The 15,324-nt window shown below is 34.8% G+C and overlaps 2 protein-coding genes across 3 annotated transcripts in view; both read left to right on the top strand.

Annotated features, from left to right (window-relative positions):
• Positions 1-9,194, top strand: part of LOC132171955 (probable aldo-keto reductase 1) — a 10,640-nt gene extending 1,446 nt beyond the window's left edge. Inside the window, exons 1-7 of one of the 2 annotated variants that reach the window (XM_059583374.1) lie at positions 5,411-5,578; positions 6,194-6,361; positions 6,569-6,781; positions 6,957-7,129; positions 7,484-7,580; positions 7,894-8,047; positions 8,798-9,194. In XM_059583374.1, coding sequence (XP_059439357.1) covers positions 5,519-5,578; positions 6,194-6,361; positions 6,569-6,781; positions 6,957-7,129; positions 7,484-7,580; positions 7,894-8,047; positions 8,798-8,976 — 1,044 coding nt within the window. In that variant the 5' untranslated portion in view covers positions 5,411-5,518 and the 3' untranslated portion in view covers positions 8,977-9,194. Of the gene's footprint in view, positions 1-5,410; positions 5,579-6,193; positions 6,362-6,568; positions 6,782-6,956; positions 7,130-7,483; positions 7,581-7,893; positions 8,048-8,797 lie in introns of those variants that run through there. The other variant, XM_059583375.1, reaches the window with a different exon arrangement.
• Positions 9,195-10,830: 1,636 nt separating this feature from the next.
• LOC132172706 (probable aldo-keto reductase 1) lies at positions 10,831-14,930 on the top strand. Its single transcript, XM_059584260.1, has 7 exons — positions 10,831-11,071; positions 11,691-11,858; positions 12,060-12,269; positions 12,432-12,604; positions 12,953-13,049; positions 13,362-13,515; positions 14,490-14,930. The coding sequence occupies exons 1-7, from the start codon at positions 11,012-11,014 to the stop codon at positions 14,666-14,668; spliced, it is 1,041 nt and encodes a 346-aa protein (XP_059440243.1). The 5' UTR covers positions 10,831-11,011; the 3' UTR covers positions 14,669-14,930.
• The last annotated feature ends 394 nt before the right edge of the window (positions 14,931-15,324 follow it).

Below are 15,324 nucleotides of genomic sequence, written 5' to 3'. Positions count from 1 at the left end.
TATCTGATGCTGTACCCATTGAAGAGGTAGCTGGTGTTAGAAGCTATCAAAACACGGATCATTTGCTATGGAAGTTTGCTAACACTCCTCCAAAGAATTGATTGTCTCTACTTATACTTTCATGGATGCTGTCAACTTCACTTGCTTATTGCGAAGCTTTTGTGAATCCAATGGCCAGAGTTTACCTTTATGACCAATAAGGACCCACGTTTCTAGTTTTGACAATAAAGGCTTGAGTTTTTGCCTTGCGACAAATAAGCGGAGGTTAGCTTCTGTGTGTTTAATATAGTATATTTGGAGAGAGCGTAATGCAAAGAGCTTTGAAGTTGTGAGACTGTGATGTTAGAGTTGAAGAAGATGTTGTTCCAATCCCTTTATACATGGAAATTAGCGTTGAATAGTTTGCTTGTTTCTAACTTCTTTGAGTTTTTGGAGTTTTTTTCTTCTTTTCCTATACTTGGGTTGTCTTTTATACTTTTTGTATACTTGTGTTGTGCTCTTCTGCTTGCTTTTTAATGAATTTGAATTACCTATTAAAAAAAAAAAAAAAAATCCTGTTATCAAATTTTTGGTTAATCTCTTAATGGAGAATGTGCCAATTGTCATTTTGTCAATGTTAGGCGAATTAAAACTGTCACGAGTATCCAGATTCAGCACCATGTCACATAGGCAATTTTGTCTAATTTTTTTTTATTTTTTATTTTTAAAAAAACTAAGAAATAAAAAAATTAGTGGAGATCCACCCTCCACCTCTACCCTCTATATTTAGGTGGAGAGCCACCTTGCAGAGGCGTGGGAGGGCGGAGCAGGAGCTCTCAACCCTAACAGAGATGTGCGGGGGTGGAGAGCCATCCTTGTAGAGGTGGGCAGGGGAGGAGCTCTCTACCCTCGTCCTTTGTGGGGGTCAAGCCACCCTGCCGCCTCCTTCCTCCGCGGAGATAGAGGGTGGATCTCCCTTATTCTTTCTTTCTTTCTTTCTTTTTTATCTTTTTTCTGTTTTTTTTAGTATAATTGATTATGTGGCATGCTAACGTAGATATGGATACAGTTTTTATTGGTCTAACATAGAGAAAACGACAATTGGTAAGTCCTCCGTTAAAAGATTGACAGAAAATTGGACGGTTGGGCTTATTTGTCGAAGGCGAAAACTCATACTTTTAAGTTTTAATTGCCAAAAATAGAAACTCAGACCCTTATTTGTCACACGGGTAAAACTCAAGTTCTTATAGAACAATTTCCCTAAAAAGTAGGCAGCTTAAATCTTTTCTAAATTCTTGCTCTAAAGTAGGTAAATGTCAAATTGTTAGAAGTAGTAGTACCAAAGATTTAAAGTATGTTATACTTGTTCTTTTGTTCATTTTAACCCGCTGCTAGTAACTTGCTTTAATTAGAACTTGTATATTGCATTGATTGGACTATTCCAGGTTTGTCGTTGGAATTTTTGTAGACCCTTTGGTGTAGTATGATTATTTGGTGCGCAACTGAAAATGATCTTCGTCTTCTTCCTCTGTGTGTGTGTGTGTGTGTGCAAGGCATGTATTTGACAATTTTTACTTATGATGTAATTAAATTATTATTGAGGATGGAATAATAATGATTTTGTGGCAAAGATCTTCAGGTGTATTTTCATTACTTTTCTGCTTTTGGCAGAGGGCTTACACACAAATAATTTATATTGAACGCCGAAGAGTTCATATCACTCAACAAGTATTACAAGTTAATCAATAGTGAGTGATAATTTTTCTTTTCATTCAAAGAAAAATATGATCTTGTTCCACACAGCTACTGTTGCAGAATGTATGTATTTCAACACAGCAATAAAATTTTTCATTTTATTTCTGTAACTTTAGGGTTGCATGGAACTACATCTTGAAGTGTAGTAACATCACGCTAGGGTAATTTTGGTGGGGTAACTCTATTTGTTTAGGTCTTGTCATCTAAACATGAAATACTCAATTGTACAAAGTAATTTTACTGAGTTCACAAGTTCAGTAAATGGATTGGGAAACATCAAAATTAATCATAGGTTTTCTTGTGAGTTCAATTTTAGTCGTTGGATTTCCAATTTCGACAATTAGGTTATTAGGTTTTATGCCAATTTCAAATAAGTCTCTTTGTCAATCTGCTTTACAATCAATTGGTGGCATGTCATGTTAGACCATTAAGTTGATGATATGTGGTTTGTGATTGAAAAATTTACCCTTAAATTATAAATCTACCATGAATAAAAAAAATAAAAAAGGATGACAACCGTAAGGAGAGGCTGCCCCTCAAGAGAGAGGCGACCACCCCTTATATAGGGGTGGCTGGCATCCCTCACAAGAGGGCTGGCCACTATTCATCTAGTGACAGGCGACCACTCTTCTTAGATTTATGTGGGGAAGTCTTCCCATGCATTGTAAGGGGAGGCTGGCCCTCAAGAGAGGGGCAACCACCCCTCATATAGTGGTGGTTGGCACCCCTCACAAGAGGGGTAGCCACCATTCATCTGGTGATGCGGCCATCTTTCACAAATCTATGAAGGGCAACCTTCCCTCACAGTGGTGTGGCCATCCCTCTAAGGGGAAGCCTTCCCTCACAAAGGAGTGGCCACCCCTTTGTGAGGGGAGCCTTATAGTCGCCATCCTTTTTTTCTTCTTTTTATTTTTAATGTTATTATTATTTTGTTTTGTGTTTTTTATTTCGGGTAGATTTGTAATTTAAGGTAAATTTGCAGTGTGGAACGTACAATGGGCACATGGTGTACTAAATGTGAGTTACGTGTCATGGACTTCGTAGTTTGACGTGGCACACTGATAATTAATTGGACGGTAAGTTGACGGAAAGACCTATTTGAAACTAAGGTAAAACATAGAGACCTAATTGTTGAGATTGAAAATCTGATGACTAAATTGAAATCACAAGAAAACCTAGGAACTAATTTTGATTTTTCACAAATGGATATGATTAATGACATGTGTTAGGACACTTTATTGAGAAGAGCAACTATCCGAATGGTTGACTGAAGGCCAGAATAGTTGTCTTCAAGATGTCTATAAAAGAACATAGCCTTAAGCTTGACGGAACAGGACGGGGGAAAATAGTTCTGATGCCTAAATTAGTTTGTTTATATGAGAGAAAGGAAAAGAATTAACGACTATTTAGGGAGATGGAATTGAGTGTGGATTAGCCATTTTTGCCTTATTTGACAAATAACCCACGTGCATTGCATGTGGATTTTTAGGAGATAAAGTCCTCAAAATGTCCTTATTTTAAAAAAATAGTTAAATACAATTTTTTTTATTAAAAAAACAAAAAAATTGAGGTTGACCATGACCACCCCATTTGGACGGAATAGTGGTAGTTTGGCCACCTCCAAGTGGCCGAAACCATCTCCAAATTGACCATTTTAGTGGATTTGGTCGCTTTCAATTTTTTTTTATTATTATTTTTTAAAAATTATATTTAACTTATTTTTGTGGGTTTTTTTTTTTTTCCTAACACTTTAGCCCCTAAAGGCATTTTGGGGACTTCATCCGCTCTCTTAGGAGTATTTTGGAGACTTCATCCCTTAAAACATCATTTTTCATATGTGAAAACAAAATTAAATAATAAACATAGTTAAAACTTAAGAGCCTAATTGTCATTTTTTAAACATTAAAGACGAGACCAATATATATTAGAGATATTGTCCATTTAGAACGTTTAGCTTTTGTTGTACAGAGTCTAATATTTTAGATATTTTTTCAGGTTGACAATTTTCCCCAAAAAAAAAAAAAAAAAAAGACGAGACCGGAAAAAGGGTCTAATTTTTAATTATATATAGCATTCGTGTATGACATAATCAGTGACAACTGAAGAAAGAGAGACTCGCAAGTTCGCAACGAATCTCTTGGAAATGTCAAATGTGTTGTCAGTGTCTACTATCCCTATCGAGAATAAAAGAACAGAAAAATAAAGCGCAATGACATAATCAATGACGAAATAAAATTTATACTCCAAGTCTTAAAGTATTATTATTTTTTTTTTTTCTTCCGTTTCATATGGCGTGCTTCTAGTTGATTGAGCTACCTTTTAAAAACGTAACAATATTATTCTATTCACAATTTTTAAAATATGTTAGTAGGATTTGAATATTATAAAACACACTTCATACACAAAACATTAATTGATTTTTAGATAAAAATGATTAAAAAGTTGATCCAATAAATGGTATTATAAATTTGAGTTGGAGGAGCCTCACTATAAATGAGTGATTGTTGAAGTGTAACAACTCTCCTCACGTATATAGCTTTGTGGATGTACAATTTTAAATATTGTCAATTTATTTTTAGGGTTAAATGCCGTATTATCGTATATGGTTTAACTTTTTTATTTTTTGTCCCTCAAGGTTTAATTTTTATCACAAGAGATACCTCTGGTTTGCCTAAAAATGGAGATGGTACCTCCGTTCAAAATTTGACAAAACGTTACGTTAACACCAATAAAAAATTGACATGTATCCCTATAATTATTATTTTTTAAAAATAAATTAAAAATATTAAAAAATTATATTTAATTGTTTGTTTTTCTTTTAAAAAAGTTGGGAGTGGCCGTCATTTGGGGGTTGACAAGCCACCCCCATTTGGCCGGAATGGGGGTGGCGAGACACCCCCACGGCTAGTTGGGGTTGGCTGAGCTACCCCCAAGGAGCCAAAGGAGGTGGTCGAAACCACCCCCAAACCCGAGTCACCCCATGTGGCCAAGAGGGTGGCTCAAGGAGCCAAAGGGGGTGGCTTCATTCCTGCTAGATGGGGGTGGCCAACGACCCCCAAAATGGCGAAAGTTTTTTTTTTTTTTCAAAAAAAAAAAATTAAATATAATTTTTAATTTTTTAAATTTAAAAAAAAATTATATATATTTTAAATTAATTATAGGGATACATGTTAGTTTTTTATTGGTGCTGACATGACGTTTCATTAAATTTTGAACAGAATTTTAGATAAATGCTAGGAGTCAATAAATTCCTCATTTTTGACCCAAATTTCTTTACAATCAATTATTGAATTTGTAGACTTACCTAGATCTCATATAAGTCAATGATGGGCTCCATCAATCTAATGGTTGATTATAAGGGAATATGAAAAATTTATTAACCCATAGTATTTCTCAAAATTTTAACCAAGGTATCTCTATCTTTAAGCAAACAAAAAAGACCATCAATAATAAAAGGTAAACCAATGGAATAAAAAATAAAAAAGTTAACCCATATAAGCAATATATTATTTAACCCATATTTTTATTTTTAAATAAGATGCTTATCCAAAAGTTTCGAATGACATAATCAATAATGAAAGAAAGTTCGGACTCGAATATCGTAGCAGCCTTTTTATCTTCCACTCTTAACATTCTATATATATATATATATATATATATGTGTGTGTGTGTGTGTGTGCGCGCGCGCTTGATTGAGAGAGAGTGACGAAAAGTGCAAAGACAAATCCCAACAAGACATTGAGACAGAAAATCTTGAGAAGAGAAACAAACGTTCATCTGAAAGATGGCAGAAGGCAACGAAGTCCAAATTCCAAGAGTGAAACTGGGCACTCAAGGCCTTGAGGTAAATCCCCAATGTCATTCCTTGAGTTCCATTTCAATTTTTTTCAGGAAATTTCTGAATTTATCTGTTCAAGCCGCATTTCTTAGAAAATCCATCTACATAATTGATATACTCTGAGTTTTTGAGGTATCAAGAAGCTGATCACACTCTGATAACAGATTGTATTTATTTCTAGTCTGGGAATCAGCATAAATTGTGTTGTCAAACTAATATTTGCTCAATTTCCAACTGCAAAATAAAGAGAAATGTCTAGGAAAGCTTGTTCATTTCAAGTTAGCCGAATTTGAATTTTGGTACCTTCTCTTCTCATATGTAATGGCCAAGCTTCTTTCTTCCATCAGGAGTCTCATATGAATTGGACCTGCAGAAATAACCTATACCCTTGAAAGATTAATGATTGGTTTCACTGAAAATATAAATCCTTCAAATTGCTACAACTTATCAAAAATATTGAGGTTAATCTTTTCAATGTTCGAGATGCATAGGTTCCAAGGTTTTAAGGAATAGTTTTCTCGATTAAAATACTTTTTGGTACTCAATTTTCATTCCAATTCATTTTTTGTTAACTTTTTGTTGTTCATTTCGTTGTAATTCTAAACTTCTTTTTCTTCATAGGTCTCAAAGCTGGGATTTGGATGTATGAGCCTGACAGGAGCCTACAATTCTCCTCTCTCTGATGAGGATGGAATCTCAATAATAAAGTATGCTTTCAGTAAGGGAATCACTTTCTTTGATACATCTGATGTTTATGGACCCCATACTAATGAAATTCTGCTTGGAAAGGTACTCATTAATTTTTACTCTTACTAGCTCAAGAAGTTGGAATTTTTTTTTTTTTTTTTGGTCGTGGTAAATATGAAGGTTGTCACTAATGTAGAAATATCTTTGTGATAGTATTTTCTATTTGTTCTGTTGTTAATGAACTGATTAATAATCTTCCACCATGTTAAGGCTTTGTGATATTAACTGGAAGAAGTTTATACCTTTCAGGCCTTGAAGCAGTTGCCAAGAGAAAAAATTCAAGTAGCCACCAAATTTGGCATCCAAAGAGTGGGATTTCCTCCCACTCCTCATATGACAGTGAGCGGTAGCCCTGGCTATGTTCGCTCATCCTGTGAGGCTAGCTTGAAGCGTCTTGATGTCGAATACATTGATCTGTATTATCAACATCGGGTAGACAAGACTATACCTATAGAAGAAACTGTAAGTGTTTCTCTTTCTCTTTCAACTAGATGCAACTAGATGCCTGCAAGGGTGGTTCTTGAATTATTTTCTGTTTGTAATTTAAAATGATCAAATTCTCTGCAAATTAGTTATTCCATTGTGGAGATAGTGGGATCTAAATGGCAAAACTGATCAAATCCTTGTTGGCATGTAGATAGGTGAACTTAAGAAACTGATAGAGGAGGGAAAAGTCAAGTATATTGGTCTATCTGAAGCCAGCCCAGACACAATAAGGAGGGCACATGCTGTGCATCCCATCACTGCTGTACAAATGGAGTGGTCTCTCTGGACTCGTGATATCGAAGAAGAGATAATTCCACTTTGCAGGTTTGTTCAATTTACAGCTCTAGTTTTTATGAAAATTGGTCTCACAAGGCTCGAGTGCTTCAACTTCTAAGCAACGACGTGTTTATCCCTTCCTGATGCGAAATTTTTTATTTAGAGCTGCCTACTTGTTTGATATCTATTGGCTCTGAAAATATTAATTTGGAGATGAGATAGTATGCATCATAAATATCTTTTTTTCTTTCTTAGGATTCCAATAGTATTATCATTTTTTAAAGAAATTGCAACAATAGAAAATATTAATTGGGTGGTTTTTATGTCCATTTTGTGTGGCTTTTTGACATCTTATATATCCAGAAGTATGAGAATGCTATGTTGATACTCTTGTGCATGCAGGGAACTTGGCATTGGAATAGTTCCATACAGTCCTCTTGGTCGTGGATTTTTTGCTGGCAAAGGAATCGTGGAAAGCTTGGCTGCAAACAGTAGCTTGGTATATGTTTCGCCACATTTTTCCCATCCATTTGTTGGCTTTCAATGAATAATAATTGCCCGCGTAATTCTTTAGGCAACTATATATTTTTTCTCTCAGCTGTGCATTACTCTTTGGGTTAATTTGAATACAAAATTCATACAATGAAACATGTCTATGCAGCTGTCTTTAAAAGAAAAATACATCTTCACATCTGCTATTTAGTTTTTGTCTTACGAGAATGAGGATTTCAAGGCTTTTGCGGTTCCCCATAATGATATTAATAGTAACAGGAAAAAAAGCTTAACTAACAGCCAGCTCTTTTATCTATAAGGCTGCGCATCCTCGGTTCCAAGGAGACAATTTGGAGAAGAACAAGACCGTTTATGCTCGAATCGAAAGCCTTGCTAGAAGGCACCAATGCACTCCTGCTCAGCTAGCACTAGCATGGGTACTTGAACAAGGGGATGATGTTGTACCTATACCTGGTAAGTGGCTTTCTCTTTTTAGTCCTGATTAATTTTAAAAAATTACTCTGAAATGTGCTACATATATAAGTTTTCCTCAGAAATGTGGCTGAAAGGAAAAAGAGAAAGAAAAAGAAGTGGCTGAAGTTCTATTCAATGTTATTATATTCTATTTCTTCTCCAAGGGTCTAGTGCTTTTGCTTTTTAGGCTTTACAATGTAGGATAAGATCTTAGAGGAGATAAAGTTGACATAGAATCCAAGTAAAAATAAGATTTGATTATCGATTGGAATTTGTGATCACGGTGTCTTAAAAGCATCATTAGGCATTTCATCTAAAATGCGATGCGCCTTATTTTGAAAGGGACAGTAACACTTGTTGTGCAGTTGAAAGAGATTATATTAGCAAAGCTGCTAACTATATGGGGGGAGTTGTGTTCAAGAAAACCTATTGGCATTGATTAAGGCTTAGTTGAATGGAAATGAGCTGAGCTGAGTTGTTCTAAAAAATGTAATGGCATTCGATTTCATTCGGTACATACAGTTGCTTTAGATTTCAGTCCCCTTTGGAACAATTTTGTAAGATTATTATCCAATGTGCCAAATCTTTTCATGGTCCCTACAAATTCTAGAATCCAGAGCTCACATTGTGATGCAATTTCCCTAAAAATTCTGATGCTAATGCTTACTTATATCACCTTCTAAAAAATCAAACCAAGTTGAGACTTTGACTTGCGATTTCTCATTGTTCATTTGCCTTAAATTTTTAAAGGGACAACTAAGATCAAAAACTTGGATGACAATATTGGCTCTTTGAAGAAGAAACTTACAGAGGCAAGCCTTAAAGAGATATCTGATGCTGTACCCATCGAAGAGGTAGCTGGTGGTAGAAGCTTTCAAAACATGGATCATTTTCAATGGAAGTTTGCTAACACTCCTCCAAAGAAATGATTGTCTTCACTTATACTTTCATGGATGCTTTCCACTTCACTTTGATAATGCGAAGCTTTTGTGAATCGAATGGCCAGATTTATGTTTATAACCTTCTGTATTATTCACACTGCTGAGTTAGCGGAATGATTATATGAACTTTTTAAGAATGTACCAGTAATGTTGCTTTATATTGTTAAAGTAATGATTAAATGATTAAATTTATCTATTTCTATCAACTTAAGCTTTTGGAATAACTAGTAATTTTACATGTTATTAGAGCCCAAGGTTCTGAGTTTGAACATTGACTTCATCAATTCACCCTTAAAGCTCACACGTGAAGGGGAATATTAAAGTAATGGTTAAGTGATTAAATTTACCTCTTTCTATCAACGTAAACTGTTAGGATAACTAGTAATTTAACATATGTCACGCATTGATGTTTCAAAAACACTTTTGGTTATGTTCGTTTATGTGTATTGGGGGTGAAATTCATCGGACGAACCCTAACAACACCAAGAGAGAAGTGAATAGGTGTTTGTAAAAAAATCACAACCAACAAAAATTTCACAACCACACATAATATCACCAAAATTAAATAAAACAGTAAAGAAATGGAGACGTTTTCAATAGCTCTTCAAAAGTAAAATCTTTTCGGAGTAGTTGAACTCAAGAAACTTATTCACTATAAAAGATTAAATATTGTAAAACATGCTTCATACACGAAATATTAATTGATTTTTAGATAAAATGATTAAAAAGTTGATTCAATAAATGGTATTATAAATTTGAGTCGGAGGAGCTTCAATTTAAATGAGTGATTGTTAAGGTGTAACAAATCTCCTTACGTATATAGCTTTGTGGATGTACAATTTTAAATATTGTCAATTTATTTTTAGAGTTAAATACCTTATTGCCCCATATAGTTTAATTTCTTTATTTTTTGTCCCTTAAGATTTAATTTTTATCACAAGAGATACCTCTGGTTTACCTAAAGACAGAGATGGTACCTCCATCCAAAATTTGACGGAATGTTACGTTAATACCAATAAAGAACTGACACGTGTCCCTATAATTATTATTTAAAAAAAATTAAATTAAAAAAATTAAAAAATTAAATTAAATTATTATTCTTTTTTTAAAAAAAGTTGGGAGTGACCGCTATTTGGGGGGTGATAGGCCACCCCCATTTGGCCGGAATGTGGGTGGCGAGACATCCCCACAACCAGTTGGGGTTGGCCGAACTACCCTCAAGGGGCTAAAGGGAGAGTGGCCGAAACCACCCTTAAACCCGAGTCACGCCATATGACTAAGGGGGTGGCCCAAGGAGTCAAAGGGGGTGGCTCCTCATTCATGCTAGATGGGGTTTTTTTTGTTTTTTCAAAAAACAAAAAATAAATATAATTTTTAATTTTTTTAATTTTAAAAAAATTATATATTTTTTAAATTAATTATAGGGACACATGTCAGTTTTTTATTAGTACTGACGTGACGTTCCGTTAAATTTTGGACAGAATTTTAGGTAAATGCTGGGGGTCAATAAATTCTTCATATTTGGCCCATATTTATTTACAATCAATCATTGAATTTGTATACTTACTTAGATCTCATATAAATCAATTGTGGACCCCACAAATCTAATGATTAATTGTAAGAGAATATGAAAATTTTATTAACCCAAAGCATTTCTCAGAATTTTAAGAAGGTATCATCTTTGTCTTTAAGCAAACAAAAGGGACCTCTAATAACAAAAAGTAAATCCTAAGGGAAAAAAAATTAAAGAAGTTAACCCATATGGACAATAAGATATTTAACCCATATTTTTATTTTTAAATAAGATGGTTATCCAAAAGTTTCGAATGACATAATCAATGATGAAAGAAAGTTCGGACTCGAATATCGTAGCAGACTAGCAGCCTTTTTATCTTCCGCTCTTAACATTCTACATACATTTGTGTTTGATTGAGAGAGAGTGTGACGATAAGTGCAAAGACAAATCCCAACAAGACATTGAGACAGAAAATCTTGAGAAGAGAAACAAACGCTCATCTGAAAGATGGCAGAAGGCAACGAAGTCCAAATTCCAAGAGTGAAACTGGGCACTCAAGGCCTTGAGGTAAATCCCCAATGTCATTCCTTGAGTTCCATTTCAATTTTTTTCAGGAAATTTCTGAATTTATCTGTTCAAGCCGCATTTCTTAGAAAAGCGATCTACATAATTTGATATACTTCGAGTTTTTGAGGTATCAAGAAGCTGATCACACTCTGATAACAGATTGTATTTATTTCTAGTCTGGGAATCAGCATAAATTGTGTTGTCAAACTAATATTTGCTCAATTTCCAACTGCAAAATAAAGAGAAATGTCTAGGAAAGCTTGTGCATTTCAAGTTAGCCGAATTTGAATTTTGGTACCTTCTCTTCTCATATGTAATGGCCAAGCTTCTTTCTTCCATCAGGACTCTCATATAAATTGGACCTGCAGAAATAACCTATACCCATGAAAGATTAATAATTTGGTTTCACTGAAAATATAAATCCTTCAAATTGCTACAACTTATCAAAAATCTTGAGGTTAATCTTTTCAATGTTCGAGATGCATAGGTTCCAAGGTTTTAAGGAATAGTTTTCTCGATTAAAATACTTTTTGGTACTCAATTTTCATTCCAATTCATTTTTTGTTAACTTTTTGTTGTTTCATTTCATTGTAATTCTAAACTTTTTTTTTCTTCATAGGTCTCAAAGTTGGGATTTGGATGTATGGGCCTGACAGGAGCCTACAATTCTCCTCTCTCTGATGAGGATGGAATCTCAGTAATAAAGTATGCTTTCAGTAAGGGAATCACTTTCTTTGATACATCTGATGTTTATGGACCCCATACTAATGAAATTCTGCTTGGGAAGGTACTCATCATCAATTTTTACTCTTACTAGCTCAAGAAGTTGGATTTTTTTTTGGTCGTGGTAAATATAAAGGCTTTCACTAATGTAGAAATATCTTTGTGATAGTATATTCTATTTGTTCTGTTGTTAATGAACTGATTAATAATCTTCCACCATGTTAAGACTTTGTGATATTAACTGGAAGAAGTTTATACCTTTCAGGGCTTGAAGCAGTTGCCAAGAGAAAAAATTCAAGTAGCCACCAAATTTGGCGTCCAAGGAGTGGGATTTCCTCCCACTCATATGACAGTGAGCGGTAGCCCTGACTATGTTCGCTCATCCTGTGAGGCTAGCTTGAAGCGTCTTGATGTCGAATACATTGATCTGTATTATCAACATCGGGTAGACAAGACTGTACCTATAGAAGAAACTGTAAGTGTTTCCAACTGGATGCCTGCAATGCAAGGGTGGTTCTTGAATTATTTTCTGTTTGTAATTTAAAATGATCAAATTCTCTGCAAATTAGTTATTCCATTGTGGAGATAGTGGGATCTAAATGGAAAAACTGATCAAATCCTTGTTGTTGGCATGTAGATAGGTGAACTTAAGAAACTGGTAGAGGAGGGAAAAGTCAAGTATATTGGTCTATCTGAAGCCAGCCCAGACACAATAAGGAGGGCACATGCTGTGCATCCCATCACTGCTGTACAAATGGAGTGGTCTCTCTGGACTCGTGATATCGAAGAAGAGATAATTCCACTTTGCAGGTTTGTTCAATTTACAGCTCCAGTTTTTATGAAAGTTGGTCTCACAAGGCTCGAGTGCTTCAACTTCTAAGCAACGACGTGTTTATCCCTTCCTGATGCGAAATTTTTTATTTAGAGCTGCCTACTTATTTGATATCTATTGGCTCTGAAAATATTAATTTGGAGATGAGATAGTATGTATCATAAATATCTTTTTTTCTTTCCTAGGATTCCAATAGTGTTTTTGAAAGAAACTGCAACAATAGAAAATATTAATTGGGTGGTTTTTATGTCCATTTTGTGTTTCTTTTTGACATCTTATATATCCAAAAGTATGAGAATGCTATGTTGATACTCTTGTGCATGCAGGGAACTTGGCATTGGAATAGTTCCATACAGTCCTCTTGGTCGTGGATTTTTTGCTGGCAAAGGAATCGTGGAAAGCTTGGCTGCAAACAGTAGCTTGGTATATGTTTCGCCACATTTTTCCCATCCATTTGTTGGCTTTCAATGAATAATAATTGCCCGCGTAATTCTTTAGGCAACTATATATTTTTTCTCTCAGCTGTGCATTACTCTTCGGGTTAATTTGAATACAAAATTCATACAATGAAACATGTCTATGCAGCTGTCTTTAAAAGAAAAATACATCTTCACATCTGCTATTTAGTTTTTGTCTTACGAGAATGAGGATTTCAAGGCTTTTGCCGTTCCCATAATGATATTAATAGTAACAGGAAAAAAAGCTTAACTAACAGCCAGCTCTTTTGTCTATAAGGCCATGCATCCTCGGTTCCAGGTAGAAAATTTGGAGAAGAACAAGGCCGTTTATACTCGAATCGAAAGCCTTGCTAGAAGGCACCAATGCACTCCTGCTCAGCTAGCACTAGGATGGGTACTTGAACAAGGGGATGATGTTGCACCTATACCTGGTAAGTGACTTTCTCTTTTTAGTCCTGATTAATTTAAAAAAATTACTCTGAAATGTGCTACATATATAAGTTTTCCTCAGAAATGTGGCTGAAAAGAAAAAGAGAAAGAAAAAGAAGTGGCTGAAGTTCTATTCAATGTTATTATATTCTATCTCTTCTCCAAGGGTCTAGTGCTTTTGCTTTTTAGGCGTTACAATGTAGGATAAGATCTTAGAGGAGATAAAGTTGACATAGAATCCAAGTAAAAATATCACAATTATCCCAATCCATGTGCCATAAGAATTTCCTGCCTGAAGACCCAAAGTTCAGTATATATTACAACAACCCAGTTCGGTATATATTACAAGAACCCATTGCTTGGCTGGACAATTCTATTTTCTGATGCCATAAGAACCTCAAAAGAACTCAGAGATTTTAGTTTACCCTTAACGTATTCATTAATATGGTGTTAGGTTGCAGTCATAACTAAGTAAGATTTGATTTTGAATTGGAATTTGTGATCACGGTGTCTTAGAAGCATCATTAAGCATTTCATCCAAAATGCGATGCGCCTTATTTTGAAAGGGACAATAACACTTGTTCTGCAGTTTAAAGAGATCATATTAGCAAAGCTGCTAACCATATGGGTGGAGCTGTGTTCAGGAGAACCTATTGGCATTGATCAAGGCTTAGTTGAATTGAAATGAGCTGAGTTGAGTTGTTCTAGAAAACGTAATGGCATTTGATTTCATTCAGTACATACAGTTGCTTTAGATTTTTGTCCCCTTTGGAACAATTTTGTAAGATTATTTTATCCAATGTGCCAAATCTTTTCATTGTCCCTACAATTTCTAGAATCCAGAGCTCACATTGTGATGCAATTTCCCTAGAAATTCTGATGCTAATGCTTACTTATACCACCTTCTAAATAATCAAACCAAGTTGAGACTTTGACATGCGATTTCTCATTGTTCATTTGCCTTGAATTTTTAAAGGGACAACTAAGATCAAAAACCTGGATGACAATATTGGCTCTTTGAAGATGAAGCTTACAGAGGCAAGCCTTAAAGAGATATCTGATGCAGTACCCATCGAAGAGGTAGCTGGTGGTAGAAGCTTTCAAGGCAGGGATCATTTTCTATGGAAGTTTGCTTACACTCCTCCAAAGAAATGATTGTCTCCACTTATACTTTCATGGATGCTTTCCACTTCACTTGGATAATGCGAAGCTATTGTGAATCGAATGGCCAGATTTATGTTAATAACCTTCTGTATTATTCACACTACGAAGCTTTTGTGAATCGAATGGCCAGATGTATGTTAATAACCTTCTGTATTATTCACACTGCTGAGTTAGTGGCATGATTATATGAATTTTTTAAGCACCAGTAATGTTGCTTTATGTTGTTATAGTAATGATTAAGTGATTAAATTTATCTCTTTTTATCAACTTAAGCTTTTGAAATAACTATGAATTTTACATGTTATTATAGCCCAAGGTCCTGAGTTTTAATCTTAACTTTGTCAATTCACCCATAATTTCAATTAAATATTTCACGTGTTGGGCTATCACCTATTAAAAGGGAGTTTGAGCTCACACGTGAGGAGGAGTGTTAAAGTAATGGTTAAGTGATTAAATTTATCTCTTTCTATCAGCGTGAACTATTAGGATAACTAGTGATTTAACATATGTCACGCATTAATGTTTCAAAAACACTTTTGGGTATGTTTGTTCATGTGTTTTGGGGGTGAACTTTGTCAGACGAACCAAACAACATCAAGAGATAAGTTAATAGGTGTTTGTAAAAAAATCACAACTAACGAAAATTT

Source organism: Corylus avellana, chromosome ca2 (genome assembly GCF_901000735.1).
Source record: "Corylus avellana chromosome ca2, CavTom2PMs-1.0".
NCBI lineage: Eukaryota > Viridiplantae > Streptophyta > Magnoliopsida > Fagales > Betulaceae > Corylus > Corylus avellana.
Note: the sequence above shows the minus strand (reverse complement) of the source record. Positions and strands in the feature narration are given on the sequence as shown.

Excerpts from the sequence above, each read along its gene's own strand:
- LOC132172706 (XM_059584260.1), top strand. The coding sequence starts at position 11,012 with ATGGCAGAAGGCAACGAAGTCCAAATTCCAAGAGTGAAACTGGGCACT. Across the intron at positions 11,072-11,690 it reads TGGGCACTCAAGGCCTTGAG|GTCTCAAAGTTGGGATTTGG; the intron begins GTAAATCCCCAA and ends TTTTCTTCATAG. Across the intron at positions 13,050-13,361 it reads TGGCTGCAAACAGTAGCTTG|GCCATGCATCCTCGGTTCCA; the intron begins GTATATGTTTCG and ends TTTGTCTATAAG.